We start from the raw sequence: 25,836 nt of genomic DNA on the forward strand, positions 1-25,836 counted from the left end.
ACCGCCCTTCTATCCGCCGCATCTGGCCACCTGCCGGGTCTAGCCGGCGTCGACCCCCCCCCCCCCCGGTCCCGGTCCCGGCGGCTGTCGCGTCCCCTTCATCCCCCTCCCCAGCACCACACGTGTGGGTCGGGTGATGCCTGAACGACTGGTCTCCTGGGTTGGGCGCCTCTCTACCCTCTACCAGAGGTTTCTGAATGTCACCGACTTCATCATGAGTCGCCACGACGAGCGTCCGGTACGTGATGTCACACCGCATGTGCCGCTAATTGAGCCACTCCGAAGAGCCTCCGTGCTGCTCATGGCTCAGCGTGGTGATTGCTGAGCCACGAACTCGCGCTGGAGTTGACTTGACCGCAGTTGACTATTGACTGTAGCGTGCTCCCCGTGTTGTGAAGTCTCCCCCGTCCGAGCCGAGTTCTCGTGGCATGTCCTAATGCGGCACCAGTGTGGCGTGCCAAATACGCAAACTACAACTTCCACCCTTGCCAAATCGCATCGCACATTGGTGGAAACGGAGAAAGGCTAATTCCATGCATACTACAGATGCTCTCGTCGCTGATGAATGATGCGATTCGGCGAAAGTGAAAAGCATGTAACTAATACGATCATGCCACGCAAATACGAGGTGGTTAGCAGGTATATTTATCGCAGGCGGTAGGTGACTGATGGCGACAGTGCGGCCCGGGCGCCGTCGGTGCGCTGTCTCGCCGCCTGCCGGCTGGAGCCGACACGTGCCTGCGTGAAGGGACTCCACCTCATCGGAGCGCAGAATGGCTGCTCGTTAACGAGGCCGCGTCAGCGCGCCGGCTGCCGCAGCGGCAGGTGTTGGCTATCGGTGTCTCCTCTTGCCCGCCTCCCTCGCTCAGGCTGCGCGCTCCGTCGGGGATCGCGGCCGTCGGCAGCAGCCCGGTGCCGATGTACGTCACGGCCGGTGCCCTGCCGGTCAGCTGGCGGCTGGCTTTTCACCGGCGTGACAACCGCGGGTCGAGTGTACTCTTGCTCTGCCCACTCAACCGACCGTTGACCACCGGCTGACCTGGGTCACGTGACGCGGCCATCGCGCCTGTCTCCCGCACGCGGAGCGCCTGGCAGGATCACGTGATCTACATGCTTGAGGATTTTCGTGACCCGTCCGACTAGAGCCGCCACTGTTTTCATTGAAAATTTCTGACCGTCAACGGCTCCGAAAATTTAAGTTCGAAGTTTGTCGGAAATTGACCCGCGAAATAAATTGTCAGCACAGTTAAAAAAGTTAAAGTTAAAAAAGTCCTGAATTGTTTCGGAAGTTTTTCGGACGTCCCATTGAACCATTATGAGTTGTTGATTGTTATAAAAGTATTACGAAGCCTCAAGCATACATAAGTGGTAAAAATGTTTCGCAGCGAATGCCTTTCGCTTGCGTATTTCAGTTTTACTAATGGCTCATGTGTGGGTATGTGGACGGTTGGCGTGCCTGCTGCTGCGCTGGTTCGTCACGTCATTTCGCGGGCACCGATCAGCTTCACGCGCAGCGCCAGCACGAGCTGACAAACACTGCAAAATATTGTGAAGTCCTATCAGGGTTCGCATATAAAAGCGTTATTTTCTCTTCCTGGTGTTTTCGAAACAGCTAGAAGACGGATGTGCATGTACTGCTTGCTGGCAATCTGCGGCACTCGTACTCGTCGCCGCCGCCTTGGCCGGCCGCGCCGTGTCACCGCCGCCTCGGCCGCGCCGTGTCACCGCCGACTCAGCCGCGCCCTATTGCCGCCGCCTCGGCCGCGCCGTATCGCTGCCGCCTCGGCCGCGCCGTGTCACCGCCACCTTGGCCGGGTTGTGTCGCCGCCGCCTTGGCCGCGCCGTGTCGCTGCCGCCTTGGCCGCGTCGTGTCGCTGCCGTCCCGGTCACGTCGTGTCGTCGTCGCCTCGGCCGGCGCGGCCGCGGCGCCGGGCCGCGTCGGCGCTAATTGACGTGCGGCGCGCCGGCGGCCGCCGCCGCCTCGGCCTACCTGACAGCCGGATGGATGGCGGGCGGCTGCGGCAGCGTGTGTCGGCCGCCCCCTGGCAGGGCCTGTTTGCCAGCGGCGGCGGCGGCCGCTGACGAGCGCGTCGGCCCTGTTTGGACCGCTGGCCGCCCTTCCCTCCGCCGGCCGCCCGACAGCGGCGGCCCGCCCCCCTGCGCAGGGCGGCGGCTGGCCGTCCGCCCGTTCGTCGGCCGGCCGCCGCGGCCGCACTCGTACGTCCGGCCGGTGTCCGTGCTGGTACGCCAGGCACCGCCTGAAGCGTGAGCGGCGCGGCGGCATTCACACACAATTACCGCCGGCGGCGCGGCCATTGTGTGGCCGGCGGGCGGCTCCGTGCACACTCGTCACCGGCCTGTCCGGTCGGTGGGTTTTCGCGGCCGGAGCGATCGATCGCCGGCGACCGTACAGCGCCGTCGTCAGGTGCTGCCCCGGGCGGTGCGAGGCGCTGCCCGCCTTACAGCGCTACCGTCAGGCGCTGCTCCGCCGTACAGCGCCGTCGTCAGGTGCTGCCCCGGGCGGTGCGAGGCGCTGCCCGCCTTACAGCGCTACCGTCAGGCGCTGCTCCGTCGTACAGCGCCGTCGTCAGCTGCTGCCTTGTTGTAGGCGACACGGGGGCCTATAAGTTAATGTTGACGACTCAGAGCGCTTAAAAATGGTGCATGGAGCGCTTTACGGCGCCTACTTGCGCTCGTTCATCCAATTATTTGAGTATCAGAGCGTCGCCCCGGTTAAGTAATTTCCACCGACCTCCACCGTTATCTGGTAGGTTTCTTCAAGCCAATTCTTCCCGGCAGAACTTTATTTTCGGTGCTGCTCAGCTGTGAAACCAGCTAAGGCCTTGTTTTTCCTCCGTAATGTAGAAGGGCCCTTCGGTCGGGACAGGCGGGATAAATCCTGGCTGCCGTCTCGCGAACAGGCCGCTCTTCAGCCGCCGTTTGATACGGCGGCTCCATTGGCGTGCTGAGGCGGCGCCAATGGAGCCGCTGAAGCAGTGAGAGCTTCTTCAGCTCTCTTGGCGTTCAGTGCTGACTGCCGCAGCAGGGCGGAGTTGGTCAGTGAGCGCGGGCCGGGGCGCTATCGACCCCGCCACAGAGCGCCACCCGAGGAGCCGGGCTCGACTGGTCGGGGCCGCCTCGCTCCCCAGCCCCGGCGGCGGTCGCTTCCGGTGGCGCGTCCGGCGCCGATTGGCGGTGATTTGGGCGGCCGGCGGCGGCGAGGCCGTCAGCGGACGCCCGCACACCGCTGCCGCCCACGGTCCCGTTCCTGGCCTCGTCCCCAGCCCCGGCCCCGGCCCCGGCCCCGGCCCCGGCCCCGGCCCCGGCCCCGGCCCCGGCCCCGGCCCCGGCCCCGGCCCCGGCCCCAGGCCCGGCCCCGGCCCCGGCCCCGGCCCCGGCCCCGGCGATTTTGCGTGGGCATCGAGCGGCCGGACGGTGGGTGGGTGGCCGGACCACGTGCTGTGCGTCGCCACGCTTTCCGGAGGGGTGAGGAAGCTGGTGCCATCCCACCCTGGCGCGCTGCGGCCCTCTGATGAGTGTCGCCAGAGGCCTGCGGGCGCGCCGGGATAACTTCGGTTTGCCCGCTGGAGGTCGGAGCGAGCTGGGTCCGGGCCGCCTGGTGCCGTAGACACGCGGAAGCGGAACTGGGGAGCGAGAATTTGATTGGCCCGTCCTCGCGTTAGTAGTGACACAGACCACTTGAATTTATGGCTGGTCTGACTGGTGCACTAAGCGCGACGATCTTTAAATATCGTGACTGAAACCATACCGCTATGTTGGTGCTGGTATGCAAGTGCCAGAATTTTCTGACATGAACATGATCAGCGATTTTCACTTAGGCCGTTTGGCTGCCCCCATTTATGTGGCGCTTGCTAGAGATTTGGGACAGTTTCATTGGTGTTGGCCGGGCGGATTTCAAAAGTGATGTCCACATTGTCACACGGTTTGTCACCGTTACGTCCATCCTGACTTGTCTGTCCGCCACTTGGTTACGGTCCCTGTCTCGGGCATGTCACGCATGGGTCAGCTGAATTTCCCCCTACCCGCTCTCACGCTCGAAAATGTCATGACTGCGCCGGCGAATGTTCATGCACGCATGAGTTTGGTATAACCTCATACCACGGCTAGTGCGATGCGCTACAGACACCCTCGTGCACGTGACGCAAATAACCAATAACCATTGCAGTTGTCGCGGCCTTACGACTAGCTGTTTCGCATGCGGAGTGTTACATCGCCGATCATTTCTTTTGTTTGCTTCTGCAGTTCCGAGTGCCATTGCGTGCCGTGCACTGACGTGCCTCGTGCCAGTCAAACGTCGCCCGCCCGTACCGCTCGCGCCCGGCTGTTGTCGGCGCCGAGCCGCCTTCGGCCGGCGCCGCTGTCCGCGGTGGTGAGTTTTGGCGGCACGTCCCCCGGCACGGGCAATTAGCCGGTCGCTGATTGGTCGGCCGGGCCGGCCCCAATCACGTGTCTGGCCGGCTGATGTTCGGCTGACGGACACGGGCCGGATTATGGCCGGTGGGCCGCTAATGCGACGCGTCTGACGAGGTGCGCCGCCGCGCTCATTACCGGCGCGTGGAGCGGCCCGAGTCCGCGCGATGGACCCGGGCTGGCCGTCCAGCCGCGGTCAGGCAGAGCGCCACCGTCGCCGCCCGGCTGGACCCGGTCGGCTGGTCCGTCAAGGGGTTTCGGGACTTTGAATGCGCGGATGGCTGCCGATGGACCATTGTTCGTGCCTGCGACCGGGTGATGACCTTCGTTCGGGCTGAACGACAGGGAAGAACCGGCTATGATTGTGATCTTCGGGAGTCTACAGTTAAACATGCGGCACTTATGGTCCATTGTCCTGAGCGTACGTAGCCCGCGACGGGTTGCTTGTCAGCTGTCGTTTGCGGGCGGCAAATAGTTTCAGCTGCACCCGCGAATTCAATGTTCAATGCGCTACGTATTTAACTCGCAAATTTATGTTTGAAAAAAAAACAAAGCAAATATAGCATTGTTCATGCGCTGTTGATAGAAACTACCGAGTTGTGAGAGGAAGATGAGGATTTTGGTGCTAGATGTGGCTTCTTATCAATGAAACTGCACAAAAACCAATTCTGTCTGTTCTAATAAGCAATCGTCATATGCTGTCGGCATTGAGCAAATGTTTCCGGAGGTTTATCAAGGACGGTACTTTCTAGAGCTGTACGTACGCTTGCACCGGAAGTTGTTATGGGGACATTTCTGTAATTGTGATGATCATTCTGTTTTCGTGGAATGCGTTTTTGATGGCTCTGAGGTTAGTTAATGGGCTTGATTGGCGTTTTGGTGACGTCGCTTGCCATTGCGTCAGGTGCAGGCACACTGTTGCGCCACACACGATCGCTATCCCCGTATGACCGCCTGCCTGTTTTTTACAGGTAAGTGAGCCGAAGTGGAGCCGCTGTGACGCCATCGGACGGTGAGACAAATGGCTTAGGGCGCTTGGCTTCCGGCCGTGCCGGGCCGGGCCGGGCCGCTGCGTGCTGTTCTTGTCCTGCGGACCCGCAAATCCACAGCCAACTATACAGGGCCCTGTAACAATGCATGGGACTTGTGAGCCTCGTCGGGAGTGCAGTACGCGAAGAACGATAACATTATGTATGTTCCCACACGAGACAGATGCCTGATTGGGCTAATGCTCTAGCTTGAGGACAACTGGGCGTGCTTCTTTCGGTTCTTGAGTCAACAAGTTAATTCTTTATTATGCGGCTCAGTGTTTAAAAGAACATAGGAAAACGTGAATAGGGTCGTGTTAGTCTTGCGTCCAACTGCACAAGAGACTCAACTTTTTAACCCGCCGACCCACCAATATCGCAACCGCAAGAACCCACGGGCTTTTGGCTGGGCGAGGGGTCCATACTTGGCGAGCTTTTGCTAGTGGAAAATGTTAACAACCAAATCAACAGTGCAGTTTTTATATTCCTCAAGTTTTATAATTATAAAAAGCAGAGTAAGCTGCCAAGAACAATACAATGATGAAACAATCGTTGTTGCACATTTACAGCAACGGCATCAGTGAAGGAAAACCCATGGCGGACATGACACACCAGCAGACCAGGTTGCACAATTTGAACAGCTTTAAGCAAACATGTCACTGGAAAGAACTCAAGGAAACGGCTCCAGTTTCCAAAACCATGGTCTGAAGTGTGATGAACTGAGGAGACTTCCCATGACTTGACATATCCAGCGCGTTTTACTCTTTCGGTGCAAAGCCATCAGTTAATGCATGGAGTTTTTTAAATGACCTGTAGTTTACTGAGGTTGTATAGCAGGGAGAGATATCTGATATATTTTGGTAAAAGACAAATTCACGTAAGCTGTTCACTGCATTCGCGAGGAATATTTTTGCACGCATAAGACAGTAGTAATAGCTTTATTCCTCGGAGAAAAAAAGCCGAGTCAGGAAAGTAAAGCTTTGCACATGCCTTCTGATCTGACATGGCGTGGGCAGCTTAAAGCGGCATTTCGATACCGATCTATTCAAAACCATATTTCAAGACCCCAGCCAAGCGAATTGGAGTAGTAGTTCTAGTGCGGCTTGTTTGTCCCTTTGGTGAGAACAGTGAGTCACCTAGCCCGAAAATTGCTTCATGCCCCTGCAGTGAATTTCAGCCAGTGAGAATTCGGTTTATATGTTTGCATTTCTTGATTTAAAGTAACGTTTATTTTTCCAGACCGGCAAAACTTTACGCTTTTGATTCCATTTAAAGGGTCGCGGACCGCCAAACCGTTGACGTGTCTTTATGGAACAGACGTGCATTTGTGTATTACTGCGTGAGTCATGGCTCATTTAATACACGCCGGTTCTGTGGCAGAGCCGCATACGGCGGTTGTGTGACAGCATGTTTTATGCTGCAAGGCCGGGCTATTGTGGGGATTGAAAACGTGACACCGCGCTCAAGCGTTCGCCACGTGTTATGTTGGCACGTTGGCGCGCAACGTGCCCACGTGCTGTTCACTGAACAGGTGGTGGTGGGCGGCGGGTGTGTGACAATGCGGGCGTCGCTGGGCCATCCCCCAGTCGGTCCCTTCCGGCCCGTATTCGCATCGGCTGCAGGTCCGCACCGTACTCCTCCCGATGGCTCGTTGCGGTCAACACGCAGCGTCTGCTCTCTGTCAACAGCGGGGATATATGTTTCGCCGGACATTCGCCCTGGACACGTCCAGGAAGACGTGTGGAGAGATTGTCTGCGTGTAAGGGGAACTGGAGTAGTACTCGCTGTGTAAACAATTCATTTGAGCAGTTATAACGGTTTTAGTGGGTGACTTCAATGTGTGAATAGTGGGTAACCTCAATACGCACATCGATATGCGTACAATCGATACGAAGTTCGTTGATGATCATTGGCAGCGCTATTAATAGTTACCGTCGCAGCCCCCACGTATTTTGCGAGCTGTTTTGTGTGTTTAGTTTGATTTCGACTACTTATGAATGGTTTTCATCTTCAAAGGCACCACTGGGAATATCTGATAATTCTGGATGTGATCTGGTGGTCTTGGACGGTTTAATTATGGAAACCTGCTCATACAGCTTGCTGGTGTATTGATTAGTACGATGGCTTGTGCCCCGAGTGTCAATTATGGTGCAGCGTTCGAGGCTGTCCCGAGGCACCAGCTGCGGGCGCGCTGGAGCTGTCGCGGTCGCGTCGGCTGTCCACCGAGCCCATCGGCCACTGCTGTTGCCGCCACCGCCGCCGCCACCGCCGCCGCCGCCGCCGCCGCCGCCGCTGTTTTTCACCGGCCGGAAGTCTGAGTCTCGCTCGGCCAGCCATGCGCCGAGCCGGCCGTTTTTCGAGACACTGCCATTGTGGGCGACGCACGGAGGCGGCTGCAGCCGGGCCCGGCCAGGCATGCAGCATGTGACCGCCGCTGCCGTGCCGCGGCGGCGTGCGGAACGGCGCCGCTTCCGGGCCGCCTGCCGCTGCGGTGGCCTGCAGTTGTCTGGCCGTGGCGCGCGCACATCGCCGCCGTCATCTGCGCTGCAGGCCACGGCACCGTTCTGTCCGCAGCTGCAGCTGCCGTCCGCTGATCGTCAGCCAGGTGTACCCGCTGGTGGCGGGGACGCTGCTGTTATTGTGCGGGCTGGCGGCGGCGTCATGGGTGACGGGGGGGGGGGGGGGGGGGCAGCGCGACGCCACCCTCTCAGAGGCGACGCTCCTGCCCCCGTTCTCGGCCGCTGCTGATGACCTCGTTGTTAGCCGCCGTGAAAGCTCCCGCTATTCTTTGGAAGTGGCTAAATGTGCTTTGTTTTTAGACAGAGCAGGATCTAATGGCTTCCGCAGCCGCTGGGGAAAAGTGGGTTATGAGAAAACTTCGCCAACTGGATCGGGCGTTAGCAGGCTGGTCAAGTTTGCCAAATGGATATACACACCTCGCCTGCAGTGACTGCGATTGGGCGGTATCAAACACAGTATGTTTGGGCGGATTATAAACATTGAAACAAGGTATTTTTGCATTCAGTTTGTCACACGCCGCGGTCGATGAGGAGGGCTGGCGTCGCTGTGTGCTGGGCTGTCGTTGAGTATGGCGCCGGAGATAGCGCAAGTCGCAACGGCGTTTTATTCGACCTTATATTGTTCCTGACAGAGGGCGGGAGTGAGCCGCCTGGACGGACTGCGCCGTCGCCGGGGGCAGAGGCGTGGAGGGAGGGGGCGTTTCTATGCCGCCGGTGCGATGCGCCGACGGCGGCGTCTGTAAGCCCGACACGGGGGACGGGACGGGACGGAGCGCGCGGCAGATTGGCTTGACGGCCAGATTGGCAGTCTGCCCCGCGCCCGGCGCCAGGTCGGAACCGACGGCCGCCGGATCGGACGCGCCGTCTCCCCTCCCCGATCAGCCATGGTGGGGACGGGCCTGGCACCGGCCGTTTCCCCCCTTTATTGTCTCCTAGTTGGCGCTCAGCTAGACAAAAATGGGACTCGGACTAAGTGGCATTTTCTCCCCTGGCTCTGCTTTCCTCTGCGTGGCCTGAGTGTGCCCTGACTGCGTATCCGTCCTAACGCCGCTGGATCGCCCCTCCCGCTGGTCCGATCGGTGGCGGGGCCTGGCGCCGCAGGTCAGGGATGGTGTGGGGCTGCCGGCGCCACTCCAGTCATAAATCCGCCGCTCCGCCCTCTCAGCGCCATTGTGGAACGTTTCTAATCTCGCCAGCGATAAAAACTGACAGGCTCTTTATCGTGACTACAAAAACGGCCAAGCGACGAGTCCGACGTTGACCGGCCGCCGGGGCCGACGCGACGACCCGGACCGACCGTTGGGACCGACGCGACGACCCGGACCGGCCGCCGGGACCGACGCGACGACCCGGACCGGCCGCCGGGGCCGACGCGACGACCCGGACCGACCGTTGGGACCGACGCGACCACCCGGACCGACCGTTGGGACCGACGCGACCACCCGGACCGACCGTTGGGACCGACGCGACGACCCGGGCCGGCCGCCGGGACCGACGCGACGACCCGAACCGGCCGCCGGGAGCGACGCGGCGACCCGCACCGACCGCCGCACGGTTCGGGCGCCGGGAACAGGTCCGGCAGAGGACCGGTCACTGAGGACGCCGTTCAGCCGGCTGATTCGACCTCAAAGATTGTTCCTCTCGGAATATGGAGATGTTGAAGTTTGTTTACATCACTGAACGGGCGGGGATTTTCCTCAAGTGGCGCCTCAAGATTTCGTAGGCCGAGAAGTCAAAATAAATGGTGAAGAAAATAATGTCTGTGGCCGCTGTCATCTTAAGACGTTCCATCATGTTGTCTGTGGGTTTTGACGGCATCCTTCAATTTCAGCCAGCCATTTTTAGCCATTTCCTGCCCTGTTCGCTCACCGCCACGTCACCACTCCTGGTGTGGTGAAGTAGCACATGTCTAGCAGGCAAGATAGAGGGGAGGGTTTTGCTTATATAAACCGCGCGAGTGAGTTAACATGTGTAAACAGGTAAAAAAAAAAAACAAGAACAGTCAGCATGATAATGACACGCAGATGAACTGAATTGCCCCTGTTCGACGCTGGAAAATAACTGTCGCCATTCAGAAAGTTACCATTATAATAATATACCATGATACCATACAAAATTATCATCATACCTCGAACACATTATAGCTTCAGAGCTACCGTGTCCGTACCGCATTAATGGCGTTCAACACTGGATCGGTACCGGCGGTATTAAGCCGTGCCTCGACCGCCAATACGGAACCTTTTCCGATGCGTGGAAGCCGAGGCCTCAGCTGCACCCATTGAAAGCGGACCCGTGCACCTGTCCTGGTGCTGGTGCAAGGTTTGCAGAGCACTGCGCGACTCAGACCCTTCAACATCAGATGAAAGAGCACAGCACCGTTCATTTACGTGAAGCAATTCGCCCGGCAGAAAAGACGTAACGAGAGATGTTTGTTCGGGTGCAGCGGCGTGCGAGTGACTCCACGGATGTCGGGCGGCCCCGAGGTGCCGGCGCGACCTCGGCCCGCGTAGTGCGGCCGGCCTTGGCTGCCGCCGCGTCCGTGGGAGCGGCCGGCTCCGTGCTCGGACCGTTCCGGAGCCCGGCCGAACCCATTTGTTGCATGCAAATGCCGCTTTCGAAAAGGCTTCTCCGGCCGTGAATGGATGAGAAATGGTCCGGTGAGGTGGAGGTGAGCGGACGGGGCAGGAATCGTGGCTGGACACGCGAGACGATCAGGTTCGGCACGGCACGCGTCGGCGGACAGCCGGCGGACGGTGGTGTTGAGGCCGACCGTAAGCCTCAACGGTGGTCGAGGCTCACTTGCCGTTAACTGCTGGAGCAGCCATGTTTGAAAATGTTTGTTTCGGCTGTGTTTTTGCCGGAACATTTGTTTTGCAATTTTAACACTGGTTAAATATGCCCTGGATATCCGAACTTTGGATTGAATTTGGTACCCTATCGCGATGGAAGCCATCCGCATCAATGATATATTTGTTTTTCGATGCGTCTTTAAAGGGACGTTTCATATTTATGAGGAGTGAACAACTGACGTAACGAGATCTGAGCAGAGCAGAGCAGAGCAGGGCAGGGCAGGGCAGGGCAGGGCAGGGCAGGGCAGGACAGGGCAGGGCAGGGCAGGGCAGAGCAGAGCAGAGCAGAGCAGAGCAGAGCAGAGCAGAGCAGAGCAGAGCAGAGCAGAGCAGAGCAGAGCAGAGCAGAGCAGAGCAGAGCAGAGCAGAGCAGAGCAGAGCAGAGCAGAGCAGAGCAGAGCAGAGCAGAGCAGAGCAGAGAGAGAGAGAGAGAGAGAGAGAGAGAGAGAGAGAGAGAGAGAGAGAGAGAGAGAGAGAGAGAGAGAGAGAGAGAGAGAGAGAGAGAGAGGGAGAGAGAGAGAGAGAGAGGGGGGGCTGCGTTATCCCAAGTAGCGCCTCAAGTAGTCTCGGCCGTGAGGCGGAAAACAAGTATGGGTTAATTATTGTGAGGTATATTTCAAAATGACATCATCTGTGATGACAACACAGGGATGAGAAGGGGTACTGATGACGGCAGCGCTCATAGGCGGGAGGGTTATGATCTGCCGGCGGTTGTCATGCGCGGTGGTCACTGCCGCTGTTCATGTAGTTTATTGGCGGGAGTCTGATGTCAGTCGTGGTGTGACGGAAGGGGGTCGAATCGCTTTGGCAAATTAGAGTATTTCCAGCACTTCTGAACAAACAAGGCGGCAAGACCATATGTTTTGCGGTCGACTTGATCCAGTTTTACATCAATCCGACCCGGCTCTTTACTTAACGTCTCCAGTTGTCGAAACAGTCCCTTTAAAGTGATGAGATTTACGTAAGAATGTCGTTTTAGTCAAGTTTTAAGGGAAGACGGTCCACGCGAGAATCTCAAGCGGAATTAAACCCGCGTAAAAATATTTTAAAGAATGAGACCCACGCAAGATTTTATTTTTAGTGTTTGCCTACATCCTCCTCAGCATATGGTTTCTTTATTGTTCTGGGTGTTATATATTTGCATTGTAATAATTCTGGAAAGCTGTGACGTTAGTACGGGCTCACTTCATCACGTGTACTGCGCAGTGGTACTCCCATTATGGTTATTTTCAGTACCCTGCGTTGTATCTTAGGTTGGTGCTTTTGTGAGCTTCAAAGCTCTTCCTTGTGGTCATGTATGCCATGGAACCATAGCCCACTCAGCATGCTGGACGTGTGTGTCTATTCTTATCCATTCTGGTCCGCATTTGGGGTTATGCGCCATTTTTAAGAGCCTAAGTACAAGTATTTTCTTTGAGCCCGCTTAGAGCTGCGTTGCATCGTCTTCAGTCATGTAGTCTGGCGCGCCCCTTTTTTTAGTCTGTACACACACACACACCGGTAAATATATATATATATATATATATATATATATATATATATATATATATATTTGCATCGATTGGCCAAGAGGAAGCTCTACGCGTTTCCGCCTTGGGACGCTACGTGGACCGCTGACTTGGGCGCCGCCGGTGGCGCTCCTGTCCAGGAAGGTATGCAGACTTCGGTCAGGCCGGCTTGTCTAGCCGGCCCCCCGGGGTCGGCGCTGCATGGTGCCGACGCCGACCCTGTCCGTCAGACGGCGATGACTCCCTGCGGTGCGATCTCCAGCCACAGGCCCCTGCCCTCTGTTCATCGCGACGACGGCGCTGCTCCGAGCCGACGAGGGCTGGTCTTGCCGCCAGTCCAGCGGAGTCTGGTTTGACATGGTTTGGCGGAGTGGTGCGTTCTAGCCGAGTCCTAGTCTGGTGTAACCTGATGTGGTGTGGTCTGCCGTGGCCTGGACTGGTCTGGCTACCGACCGCCCCCGGCAGTCTCACAGCTCGCAGCCACAGCCGCTGCTGTCCCTGGAGGCACCGGTCGCCGGCAGAAAATGTGCTGGTTTTTGCTGATGCCGGATGTGCTCGTTCAGCGGCGGGACCTGTCGTCCTGGCCGGACTGAGACCGCCCCCAGTCGTGCGATCCCTCCATTTACGGCCTATTTCCGGCGACGCCGTCTCCGTTATATCTGAGGACGCCTTGCCGGCGCCATCGCCGGCGAGAGCAGGGACCGGACCGGCACCGAGGGAGCCTGCTCCCCGCAGAAGAACAGGGGCCGGGCGGGCGCCGAGGGAGCCGCTCCCCGCGGAAAAGCAGGGGCCGTGCGCCGAGCGAGCCGCTCCCCGCAGAAGAGCAGGGGCCGGGCGGGCGCCGAGGGAGCCGGTCCCCGCAGAGGGGCAGGGACCGGGTGCCGAGGGTGTCACTTCACGCAGAAGAGCAGGAGCCGGGCGGGCGCCGAGGGAGCCGCTCCCCGCAGAGGAGCAGGGCCGGGCGTCGAGGGAGCCGTTCCCTGCAGAAGAGCAGGGGCTGGGCGCCGAGGGAGCCACTCTCCGCAGGAGTGCCTCACAGTCCTCGCCGCGTCCTCCGCCGATCCTGCGTCGTATCGACAGAGGGAAACGAACCCCTACAGCTGACGTCGCAAAAGGCGCCGAGGGTGAGATAGATGGATGGTCACGGACTATGGCTGCTATCCGGTGACGCGCGGACATGAACTCATACTGCGCGCCAGCTGAACATTATAGCCGCGTCGTATAGTAACGACGCGTCTACGTGAGACAAAGGTTTCGCTGAAGCATGTGTGGAACGAAGTCATAGGCTGGGAGGAACCTCTGTTGAACGCTATTTGTATCGGCAGTCGAAATGCATGAAAGACCCAATAACCAACAGGTGAAGGGATCTTCTTGCGTGAGGTGGCGCCTGTTTCGGAATGCGTTGGATGTGTTGCTTGTGAGGGCAGATCCTCCTGGCGGCTGCCAACGGCTGTTGTGCGATGGTGCGCACCAGTGAGAGAGGCTGTCATCCCCGGCCTGTTTAGCAGCTGTCCAGCCCTGTCGAACAGTGGATGACGGCCGTGGCTGCGGTGGTCCCTGTCCCCCAGACTGTGAGGACAAGGCGTCTGTTGGACGGCTGTGGCTGCGGTGGTCCCGATCCCCCAAACTGAGGACAGGTCGTCTGCCGGGCGGCTGTGACTACGGTGGTCCTGGTCCCCCAGGCTCTGAGGACAGGTCGTCTGTCGTGCGGCTGTGGCAGCGGTGGTCCCGGTCCCCCAGACTGTGAAGACAGGACTTCTGTTGGGCGGCTGTGGCTGCGGTGGTCGCCGTCCCCCAGGCTGTGTAGGCAGGGCTTCCGCCGGTCGGCGCCTCCCGGGAGCAGCGCGGCCCGCCGCTGTGGCGTCAGCTGCTGACGTCAGCGGTCGGCCGCTGCTGATGCCGCTCCTTCGGCGGCCCCCAATCGGCACCAGAGTGGCGATGCTCGGCTGACGGCTATGCCGTATGGATCGGACGCTGCTGAGCCGGCCCGAAGGCGGCTCTTTGTCGGCGCGGCCACCGATACTTGAGTACGCGAGGGAGGAACCGTGGCGCATCGCGCCCTGCCGGGTCAAAGCTGACTTGCTGACTGACCTTTGACTTCTGACCTGGCTGACTTGCGACCTCTGACCTGCTGGACCCTGACTTCACCCACTGCTAGCGGCAGACGTCATGGCCGTCGCTTTGATAATATGGCAATCAAATAAACACAGGTATCTTATAACACGCAAGAACGGCAGCATTAATGTACCCAGCTCACTCATATAGCAGGCCATCTTTGCGAGGCCTCTGGGTATTCTCTTCGACCCAGAACTGAGCTGGGAAAGTCACACCTGCGTGGTCGCTCGACGTTGCCCGTAGTCCTCGAGTCACTCAACACAGTTCCTCGCCATTAATATTCCCATCATCTGACGCCCCTCGTCCTGATACAAATATTGTCGGTCCGAATGGAGAGGGGCGTCCGAGTGTCATCGGGGCAAAGGCCATGAGACGATTGACCTAGCTGGCAGATTGTTGACTGGTGCTCGCTGCTGTGACCTTATTCCACCGGCTCTGGCGATCCCATGGAGGTGTGGTGTGGCCCATCTATACATTACACGCCGCCTGGTACACGTGCGCAGCGCGCTTCACACGAATGAGTCCCCCGGGCCTAGGTGTCATGCCAGGACACGTACGGAGGCGTCCCACCAGGACAACCGAGCCGTGGCGAGCGGTGCCGGCGCGGCTTCCTCTGCCACGCGCTCGGCTCCAGTCCCCACCCAGCAACAGCTCCCACGCTGGGCGGCCGTCCTATGGACACCCATGTTACACCCATGTGACACCCATGTGAGACCCATGTGACACGCGCTTAGTGTGCGTAGGATGATTAAGTTGAGAAGCACCTTCTTCGTGTCTGATATTTGCGTTCATCACTGCGCTGTAAAGCACAGTCTTTGAAAAGGTCGATGAGAGAAAAGCCCCACCATTCTTCCGTGCTCTGCTCTGCTGAGGCACCGGTTGGTCGTCGGATTCAAGTTGGCGCCACTCACGTTTCTATTTCCTGATCCATTGAAATGGGAATGGTTTCGTCCGGTGAATACAGGGCGCTCGGGCTCGGGCAGTTTTGGCATTCGAATGGCCTCGCCTCTCAGACCAGGAGGCTCTAAAAGTATATGGCCGAGAACTTGTGGACTTTGCGCCACCCCACATTTCCTGATCACCGAGCAATGGTTGGCGGTACATCTGTCAAATTCAGCGTACTTGTAAACGGACTTTTTGACCCTCTCATCGGAATCTGAGGTAAAAGATCATCTTCACCTTTATAGACTCGAACGATTCTAGATTGTTTTAGAATAGGCTTGGGATGTATCGGAACCCTCTATACAATACAGTAAATGGCTACACACTACGGTAGGCGCATACATGCACCTTTTAAAAAGGCGATGCTTTTCTCCTGCCTCATACCTCTCTCATGTATGCTACCGGTTTTTTCGTCCGATGTCGTGTGCTGTTGCCTCCGGTGTCTGGCCTTGGCTGTCCGGGCGCACGGTTGTGGCCGTCCCGGCCATGTTTGCGGTCGAATGCGGTAGCTGGCCTGGGCTGTCCATGCGTGTCACTGCTTTGCTGCACACACAACTCACGCGCCGCCGCCCAGACCTCTACCAGTTCGTGCATTTTGTGCTGAGGAATAGCTCTCTGGAGAACCCCTTTGACATTTTGTGCCCGGTTTTGTATTTGGGAGTCGTGCAAAAGTATCACGGCAGCCACATGGCCGTAGTTAACATTGTACATTCATATTTGGCCAGTCCATCAAGGTTCCCATTTTGCCCGGCTGGACCAACAATCAGCCAAGAGATTTGTAAGCCCCTGCTGCAATGGCCCAACCCGTACCAGATCCAAACATAGTGGGCGTGATCTGCGGGGCGTGGTAAGGATAGCAAACATAGCGGGGCGTGGTAAGCGTCCGGTAGGCGGTGGACGTCTGACTGTGCGGCCGGGGCAGCGTCCGGTAGGCGGTATGCGTCCGACTTTGCGGCCGAGCCGGCGTCCGGTAGGCGGTATGCGTCCGACTTTGCGGCCGAGCCGGCGTCCGGTAGGCGGTATATGTCCGACTGTGCAGCCGGGGCAGCGTCCGGTGGGCGGAAGACATCCGACTTTGCGGCCGGGGCAGCGTCCGGTGGGCGGTAGACATCCGACTTTGCGGCCGGGGCAGCGTCCGGTAGGCGGTATACGTCCGGCTGTGTGGCCGGGGCAGCGTCTGGTAGGCGGTATACGTCCGGCTGTGTGGCCGGGGCAGCGTCCGGTAGGCGGTGACACCGCCGTTGGGCCGGCGTGTGCACATTTGATGCATTACTGGATCGCTGAATCAATATTCACGTTACGCTGAACATGTCGCTACCGTGGAAGTTATCTCGAAATTACCCTGAGTATCTCATCTACTTGTTGTTTCCTGTCTGTTCCACGTTCCTTTTCCTGCCGGCTGATATGAACTTTTATCTCCACCCACTTTTATAAATCTCAATAGAGTGTTAACCCTGATTTATGGCCGCAATGTCGGGCCACGTTGGTGGAGTCAATTGGTCCTAAAAACGGCGCCCGGCGATGAACAAGCCCGGCGATTCGCACGGCCAGGCGGGGGCTCAGCAAGTGTGCAGTGGCTGCTAGCACAGAGACTTCCGGGCTGCGTAGTCCCGCTTATGAGTCGTCGCTTTACACGGAATGTGGGTGAAAGGTGCGTGGCTGTTTTATGAAATGCACACCTTTGTTGCCTGGTTTCAGTCAGAATACGACAGACCCTGTTCGGCGAGAAGCGTCTGCGTGGTACTTGTATGTGCTTATCTCATTAGCTCAAAGCATCATCATATGAGAACTGTCAATGAATGTTAGGCTAAGTGACGGCACACAATTCTGAGCACGTGCAGGTATTTAAAGCGGTGATAGATGTCTGGCTGGCACATGGCAACTGTAGTTTTTCCGACCAGTCTGCTGTTAACATCTTAAAGGGATGTAAATTGGCCAACTTCTCGCTAGGTGGTATTTAAATTTGTCCGTTTTTTTCAGCCATGTGACCATCCGTTTCGTATTTTGCTTCAGGTAGGTGCACTGCCTCTGAAATCGTTAGAGCAACACACGTCGAGTTATAATGTGGCGAAATTGTAGTATACGTGCACTCCGATGTGTGGCAAACGATCAGCACCCTATGCAACAACAATACACCAATAGAAGGCCTCCTCATATGATGGCTCACAGTAGATGTAATTGGAATTGGTGATTGGAAGGACTGCTATGCGGACGGGATTGCTCAAGCCAGTGGTTCCAGGGGGTTGGGTTTGGTGACGGGATGATAATCGTGTGCGTTGTACATGGAAATGAAAACATTATCGAAACTATTCGGCATGATCATAGACGCGCGTAACGCGGTACCGACACTGCTGTGTGACACGTCGCACAGCGCGCCAGCGGCAAGATGACGTGAACTTGACTCCGCCAAATGTAACGGCAAGCACTGGTGCGGTGGCGGACAAGCACCAGCTGTGGTGTAGTCTTTTATATTGGGACCGTGCACTTAATGCTCCGAATTATGGTGTCCATGGGCCATGGTAGATACCAGTAACTCAAGTTCACCGGTTCCCCATTGAAAGCTCACGTTGTTGAGGTCGGTCCCAGGTAGACATGTGCTTGGAACCTTAGAAATACACCCTGAGGTGCGAGCCCTGTAGGGCTGGTTCCCATTATATTGCGCGCTATCTCACATTGTGGCCTCTTCCTGTTGGATCACACTTATTTTGTCTGTGAGATGAATTTTAACTACATCTGATGGCACGATCAGCAATGTGCGCATTCTGGCGCGCGCCCGATCGTTAATCAAATTCGCTCTGACTGTGAAACATTATGTGCTGTGCCTGTACAGGGGTAATAAAATAGAATTTAATGCACCGAGATGCCGTCAGGACTGTTTCTTAACGTAGGCAGCTTTTTGCTCGTGCACAAATACGCTGAAGTGACCAATGGAAAATATAATAATTTGTTGTAGCATTGCTTTGCTAGTTGTGTGCGTATGGACACACGCAACGTTGCTAATATTGATGCAGCTGCTCCATTCAGGGTTTTGGGGGTTTTGTCTAGGGCTTCGGTCACCATGACTTTTTAATACTCAAACAAGGTCACTGACTCAAAATGAACGCCAGTTGGCTTTTGCTTAGGATAGGTTCAAGGCGGTTGCCGGACGCGCTGGCCACCAAGCTTTAGTCTGACCCCGATTATCGTTATTTGGCCCAAAGTTCATGGTCTATGGACCTCAAATTTGCATACAAGTAAGTTCACATGCAGGCCAACCCACCCTGTGACTATGGTGTCTTCAAGCTGTTTTGGCTTGCTTAGATCTTGGGGTGCGGGGGGGGGGCATTGACCTCCACCCCAACCCACTCTGGCGAAGGGTATTCAACCGGCCGCCCGGCCACGTGATAATATCGTAGCTAATGTAGTTACGAACACGGACTCCATTCTCGACATAACAGGTATTAAACAATTGCTCGTTTTGGCGCCAGCGTATGATGCGGCACTGTCGTATGGTACGGGAACATCACCATTTTCACCGGCAATCAAAAGGAGCCGAGTCATCGGCAAATGAAACTGTTTCATTTATTTTGTTCAATCTATTGAATAGATCTAGCTGGATAAAAGGTCGAGTTGGTTTTGAAGTCTGGCTAAGCGCCTGCCGGCCCATCGGTAGTTCCCTGCCTGGGAGTCATGCCCAGGGAGCGCTGACTCAACAGCCGTTTGGACTGAGAGTGGAAGGCCATCCGCAACCAGGATACATTCGCAGCGCAACACGAGTGCTCTTTTCTATGTGAAGTCACGTAGAATCTTTGCCGGACGTGTTCACACTGCGACATGCTTTCTGCTTAGATCAGATTTAGATCAGATATATATTGTCACTGCCGTGACAATAACTGCGCATGCAAAGACACGACGATTTTTCGTTTGCAAGCGCTACGCTTGTTTATGACAATGGAAACTGCAAATCATGCTTTTGCAGCGTAAACAGCACATGTGTATAATTCGTGGTTGATCCTGGGGTCGCAAATTGATTTCCTTCATGACCGAATATTTTGCATCATTTCTCCATCACTTTGATCAAGTTGTTGAAGAATGTGCGCTTCCGGTCAAAATTATACGTAACGTCAGGTATGATATTTGTATTACAGGTCGGTGTAGCCACCGAAAGGCGCAGACTTTGTGGGGTGTGACACGGGTGATGTCGATGGCAGCGATTCCTTGTTGTCCAAGTCGCTGGGAGTATGACCGTAGTGTTTAAAGAAATTATTGCCAATATTATCACCAGCCTTGCTATTTAGCAGTAGAGTGTAGTCGCTCGCCAGCATTGGCGCGCCGCAGGCCCGGAAGCTCATGAAACGTGAAGCGCTTTCGTATGAGGACGACACAACTTTCACAGTTTTTGAAAGCAGGGGCATTAAATTCAAACAGCAACTTCCTAATTCAAACATTTTGTAACCCATTCCAATTCGATACGGGGTCCAGCCTCGTCGTTGGGATGCGTTGATTGGCGGAACATCTTTGACAATTTAATGAATGTAACCATCGTGTTTATTTAGACGGCCAGTCACCTTCGCACCATTTTCAGTGTCAGTTTATGTATTTAGGATGTATATACGACAGGAGCCCGGCTGGGGCAAGGCGTCTGACCTCGGCAATGCCCGGCTTTTACGGGGCTGGACCGAGAGAGCATCGACATTAATTATCACAGCCTTGCTTGGGATCTGTACGCTTTATGCGGTTACCAGGGTGCTCAAGATATTTGAACAAGAAAAACGGAACATGACTCAGGTGGTAACGTTTATCAAGACATTGAGCGCGGGCCTCCTTGTCATATACATCACTTATGTACTAGTTTTGAAAAGTGTGAACATTGGGTGCAGGACTGGGTCTTTTCTTATCGTGAATGGTGTTTGCTGTCTTCAACAGTCCATCTTCATTTAATGTGTGATCTTCAGCATTCATGTGTTTTTTCGTTCTGTTTTTTTTTATTTTTGTTTTCTGTCGTGTTTTCGCATCTCTGTCGCGTGCTCTACAACGCTGCCATGACCTGATCCATGCTCGTTGCACACGGCGTTCGCGTTCTCACGACCCTCGAGAATGCGCCACTACGCGCTCTGGTCCCGTGCCTCCCCGCGTCGAAAGCTGCGTCGGCGGCCTTGCCGGCGCTGAGTGGCCGTGTTTTTCGTTCGCGTGCCGGCGGCGCATTGCCGCGCGTGGCCGCCGCTCGACAGGCCGCCGACGCCATGCCGCGCCGCTGCTGGACTGTTTGCGGCGCTGGCGCCGGCGCTGGATGCGTGGCCCGGCGGGACGCCGCCGGCCTCGCATTACACGGGCCGGATGGAAGCGTCGCGATTGATCGAGCTCTGGGGAACGCCGCACTGTAACCTGACTCAGCGCGACAGCCGTCGGCTGGTCGGCCGACGCCCACCGCTGGCGCCGGCGGCAGCAGCGGCCGCGCCGCATAGGCAGCGCAGGCCGCTGGCCGCGCCGGCCGTCTCTTGCACCCCGGGCGCGAGGAGTCTCGCCAGCGATCGCACAATTTCCGTCACAGTAATTGCACGTTTCTCAATTTTCCCTCTCCTTTTCTTTCGCACCTCAACAGCACTTCAAGCAGGAGCTCTGCTGATAAACAATGTGTCGTAGCAGACACGATTCGTTGTGACGAGTTGGAGTTTTGAGCTCCAATACGGGTCGCGGATGGAGTCCCGATGCGTTGTTTCGTTGTTCTGTTTTCACATTTGTGCTAAGTTCAAAGCCGATTTCGTCGTAATGGGATCGAGCACTGGCCACCGTCTCCTCGCCGGTGCCAAGTAAGGACTTTGCAGCTAGGACTGAGCCGGAGATATTCTTTAGGTGTTGCTTGGTCAAGAAACATTGAAGCTCACCGCGAGTGTTCTACCCTGGAGAGATATTTCACCTCGATGTAGGTAACCTCACTTCATCTTTCCCGTATCACAGGATATTTGCAAATTGCACATAAATGCATGGAAGAGTTTCCTTCATGTGCTTTATATCCAATGCAATTTGCGGACATATATCAAGGTTGTGAGCTGAACAAGTTTCATTGTAAGACGAAAGCGAGCGCACGGCAGTTTCCGGAGGCGAAACGTACCCAAAGTTAAGACATTTCCAAAGTTACGAACAATAACGAAAAATGCGGAAATGAGAAAGCCGTGAGCGTTGAAGGCGTCTGTCTGTGCTTGGAGAAGTTTATCGTGGAGTAAGAAGCGTCTGTTGACCGCTTCTCGCACGAAGTTCAGGGCGTTGCTTAATACAGACCTAGGGGAAAGCGGCTACGGGTGCTAGGCTTCGCGCAGTGTTACCTGGTGTTGTGCAGCTACTTGGCTTCTTGGCCCCATTTCTTGCTTGATTCCTGGCGACATTTGAGGTCACTTTGTGCTAGCACGCCGCTGCGGTGTGCTGCGGACGTCTGTGATTAAACGGCATGGACTTTCGGTGCTGCGGGATATTGTTCCCGAGGCACTCGCCCGCATCAGGGGTGCCGAAGGTGGAGTGGTTAAGCTGCGCGTCTGGGAAACTTGGGAGACCGGAAATACGGGGTTAGATTCCCCGCGGTACTGGCCCTTCCTGCCTGACACGGGGTGTCCGCTGACATTTGCCGCTGCGCTGCATACAGCTGCAAACTATGTTGCCGTTTTCGGCTGATGTCCGTTGGCCGACCGCGAGTTCGTGGGCGGAAAATAACTCCTGTAGTTGAAGCGCCCCTAAACTCAAATATCATCACATCATCAAAGAGCGCGTCTGCCACGTAAGCCGTGCGTTGGCGGCTGGCGCGCGCGGCGGCAGTGAGAGGTGCGGGGGCGTGCCGAGCGTGCCGGGCTGCCGACGGAAGCCCGGCCGCGCCGCGTCGCGGGGGTTTACCGTCTCGTGTCGCGGTGCGCTGAACCGAGGCGTTGTTGGGTTTCTGTAGCGCCGTCGAGTGCTGCCTGTGGCGGCGCTATCTGCTCGGACGCCGCTTCTCCCTGGATAAAGCCCAGTCGTCGGGCCGGAGACTCGGACCGCATGCAATGTGTCTCAGAGGCCGCGACACCGGCGACCCTCGGCTGAGAAGGCGGCCCTTAGTGCGGATCGAGCCATGTTCAGAGAAAGTCACGTGTCTGGCCGGCCGGCCATGGTTCCAGCAGGGCTGGCCGGCATTTGGCGTCAGCCAGTCGGCGGAGCTCCCGCCGCTCACCGCTGATGGGCTCTGCTAGCCATGGCTCCCGGCCTAAAGGCACGCTTTGTACGCTGGCAGGATAAAATATGGAGCGGTGTGGCGACGCATTGTGCGGGCTTTATGGCCTCTGCACTGGAGAGCAACCCTCCAGTTGTAACCGGCCGCTTGATTATGCTGGTGGCGGCCGGTCGGTGGGGAGAGGTGGCGGCCGCGGCACCCCTGCCGCCCTGGGGACGTGCTACTCTCATCGGCACCACGCATAACTGGTAGTGCCCTGCGGCTACCCCATGTGTCGTTATCGAATCACCGCGAACAAGTGAAAATAACGAAGTGTGGCGAACGCGCCACGGGAGGGACGCGTGCGCCACGTCGTGCACGTGTTGGGGGGAAGGAGGCTGCCACCAAAGACTGAAACAATACCATCAAAGGAGGTATTGTCTAAGGAAATATACCAATGTATTTGACGGATAATCGTGCGGTGAGAAAAGGTGTAGGTGAAATGGTGCCTGTATTAGACAAATTGATTGGCGCTTTGATTATAATTTGTCGTGTACATCGGCAATAGCGTTCGGTCCACGCAGCATTTGCGATTGCATTCCTCCGTGTTTTTCCTCGCGAAGCATGTCATGCGTCGCACAAAGTGAATGAGGCATCGTGGCTCTAACACAAGCACTGTACTGACACCTTTGCGTTGGCCTCTATTAACAATGCCTCTACTAACAACAACCTTCCTTCTTTCGTGAGACAAGTTAAGATTTTGACTGGTGCCGTAAAGCTTTCTGGTAGGAAGCCGGTTGCATTGCCGCATGCTTATGCCGTGTACTCACTGGTTTACGATATTATCAGTGCAACGGTTGGCATTGGCACTTGAAGAGTAACTTTTAAAGCATTTTGTTGTCCCAGCGGTACATTATTGGTCGTTCACCTCCAGAGATAAAGAAAAGACAGACATGAATGAGCATTAGCATTTGATTAGTTAAAGCACATTACAACAAATTCAACAAAGCTCGGTATCCCATCATTATTTCCATGTCATTAGCCTCGCATTGGTACAGATCTGGTTGCAGGAGTAAAGCTCTCTATTCAGTTAGGGGCTCCCCCTCCCCCCACCCACACCCAACTGTGCTTCAGCTCTCTCCAACTTTGGGAAGAAAGCAAGAAAATCTGGGGAGAGACCTGTTTGCTAGCATGTTTTTGTGACAGGTTGGATAGTTTTTCGCTGCTCAGCCCTCCCCCTCAAGTAATTTTGCCAAACCACGTCCCCGTCTAGTTCTTACCGTGGCTCGTCCCACATTGGCCACATTGTATCTGCAGTTCGCACCGCTGGCATTGGATAAGACCTCACAATTGGCATCTAATCGTCCAAGTCAAAGCAAATAGCATAGCACACCCTAGCACTGGCTCATATCACTGCAATGGCGGAACGAACTCTTTCAATATGTCTGTACTGATTGACTTCCGGCATGCTTGAGTCTTCGACCGCGGAGCTCAATGCCTTTTTTGCTCATGACAAGGGCAAATTGTACGCAGGCGTGGCTTTTCCATAATCAGGGAATGCATGTCGTTATTATTTCCGTCACTTGATGTAATGTGACGTTATTTGTCGTGGGTGAGGGGAAGAGGCTTGTGACCAAAGTGATGGCCTATGGTGAACGGCTATGGAAGCATGATTTGACGTGTAGCTTTAGTCAATATCTGATGTGCCGTTGATTTTCGTACGTTCTGGTCGTTTCCGTCCCGTCGACTGGTGTTATTGTTCTACTAAAATAGCTATGTTCGTGCCCGTACGGCGCATACAGTCATCGACGCCATTGGTGAGAAAAAAATAACGGTATTGCTTTATCATTGTTGGAAGCCTCAAATGGATTTTCCATTGCTGCCAATATCAAAAGCGTGTTCAAAATGCCTGCGTGGTTGTCTGGAAAACCAAAAGGACTAGACATGCTCGCTTCAAAGCTGGTGCTACCGGCATATCATCATGCAACAGTTGTCTTTTAAATCAAAGTTTGTAATGGCCCGCTTACCGGTCATTGAAATCTAACAGCTGCGCCTTCTAACACTGCGTGTACTTGTTTTTGTGTCGAAAATGCATTATAGACATAAAAACAACCGCATCCGAAACAGCTGTCCCACATATGTTCACCTGCTGTAGGAAGGGAACGTTCCCACGAGACGGTAACGGAGCTCCGCCAATCTGTCCGCGTGAAATTGGAAATAAAGCCTTTTCTGGTGTCTCCGTAAATGGAATGGCGTGGCCATCCCTGTGTGTGGGCGGGATTCGATGCAGATAGCGATTTACGGATGATTTCTGTGACGGATTCACTTTTAGCTTTTTGTCGGAAAACGTAGGCGGATGAGGGAAAACGATGCGTTGTATCACACTGAGGTTGACAGTGTTAAAGTCCCTTCTGCTCCACGCGGTACCCCCGTGTGAAGTAGCGTGCAGTGGCACACTATGCTGATGCGAAATGAATTATAAGCTTAAATTTGTTTATAAAGCATCTTAAATCGGCTATTTAATGTGTTGTGCTCAAAATCAATCTCGTCAACGAAACATGAATAAATAACATTCTTGCTAAATTTATGAAAACAGAATGCACTTTCGGTGTGGCTCAGTTTTTTTTAATTGTGATATGCGTATTTGTATCAAGACAGCTTCAACTGGATCATCCCATGAACGTCATACATTATTGGCTCGACTGATTTGCCTGTATGCAGTTTGTTGATTGGAGTCGGAACAATGCACGCCACATTTTAGATGACGCCTATTTCCGACGGTGTCCGGTTCAGCCAAGCTGTTTCCGTCGTCCTGGTGTAATTTTCCACTGGCGAAGTAAAGACAGCAGAGGCGTCGGGCACAGGCGCTCGCACTTCCAAGTTTGTAATTAATCACCGGCATTTTGCAATCCTGGAGAGGGTTTTACGCGTCTATTTCTGTCACGTTCCGGAAACTTGGCGGATCCGTTACGCCACTTACGCGGCCGGTCAGCTGCTTCATCTCTCTCATATCTAACTCGCCATGGCATGCTGCTGTGTGTAAGTTTTTTCGCCTTTGTGATATGGACAGCTAAAAAAAAAAACAGGAAAAAATGACAGCTTGGGGTGACCAACAGTGTGAAGGCTGGTACCTTTTGATATCTGCCATGACATGGCCTTAGCAACATTTGTCGCAGGTGAAGCAATCCAGGATGGGGTTTGGTTTGTCGCGAGTTGGTGCGTGGGTGTCGACAGTGTAGGACTCGCGCTGCCTTAAACGGTATGAATCTACAATGTTGTATGAAGCCTATA

The 25,836-nt window shown here is 55.6% G+C and overlaps 1 protein-coding gene across 1 annotated transcript in view; it reads left to right on the plus strand.

Moving 5' to 3' along the window:
• The first annotated feature begins 214 nt into the window (after positions 1-214).
• LOC119092329 (protein YIPF5-like) overlaps positions 215-25,836 on the plus strand; it is a 73,910-nt gene continuing 48,288 nt past the window's right edge. Inside the window, exon 1 of the mRNA XM_037215294.1 lies at positions 215-238. Within this exon, the coding sequence (XP_037071189.1) occupies positions 215-238 (24 nt within the window). The remainder of the gene's footprint in view (positions 239-25,836) is intronic.

The sequence above is a fragment of the Pollicipes pollicipes genome, unplaced genomic scaffold, assembly GCF_011947565.3.
Source record: "Pollicipes pollicipes isolate AB1234 unplaced genomic scaffold, Ppol_2.1 Scaffold_3447;HRSCAF=4054_pilon_pilon_pilon, whole genome shotgun sequence".
NCBI classification, from domain to species: domain Eukaryota; kingdom Metazoa; phylum Arthropoda; class Thecostraca; order Pollicipedomorpha; family Pollicipedidae; genus Pollicipes; species Pollicipes pollicipes.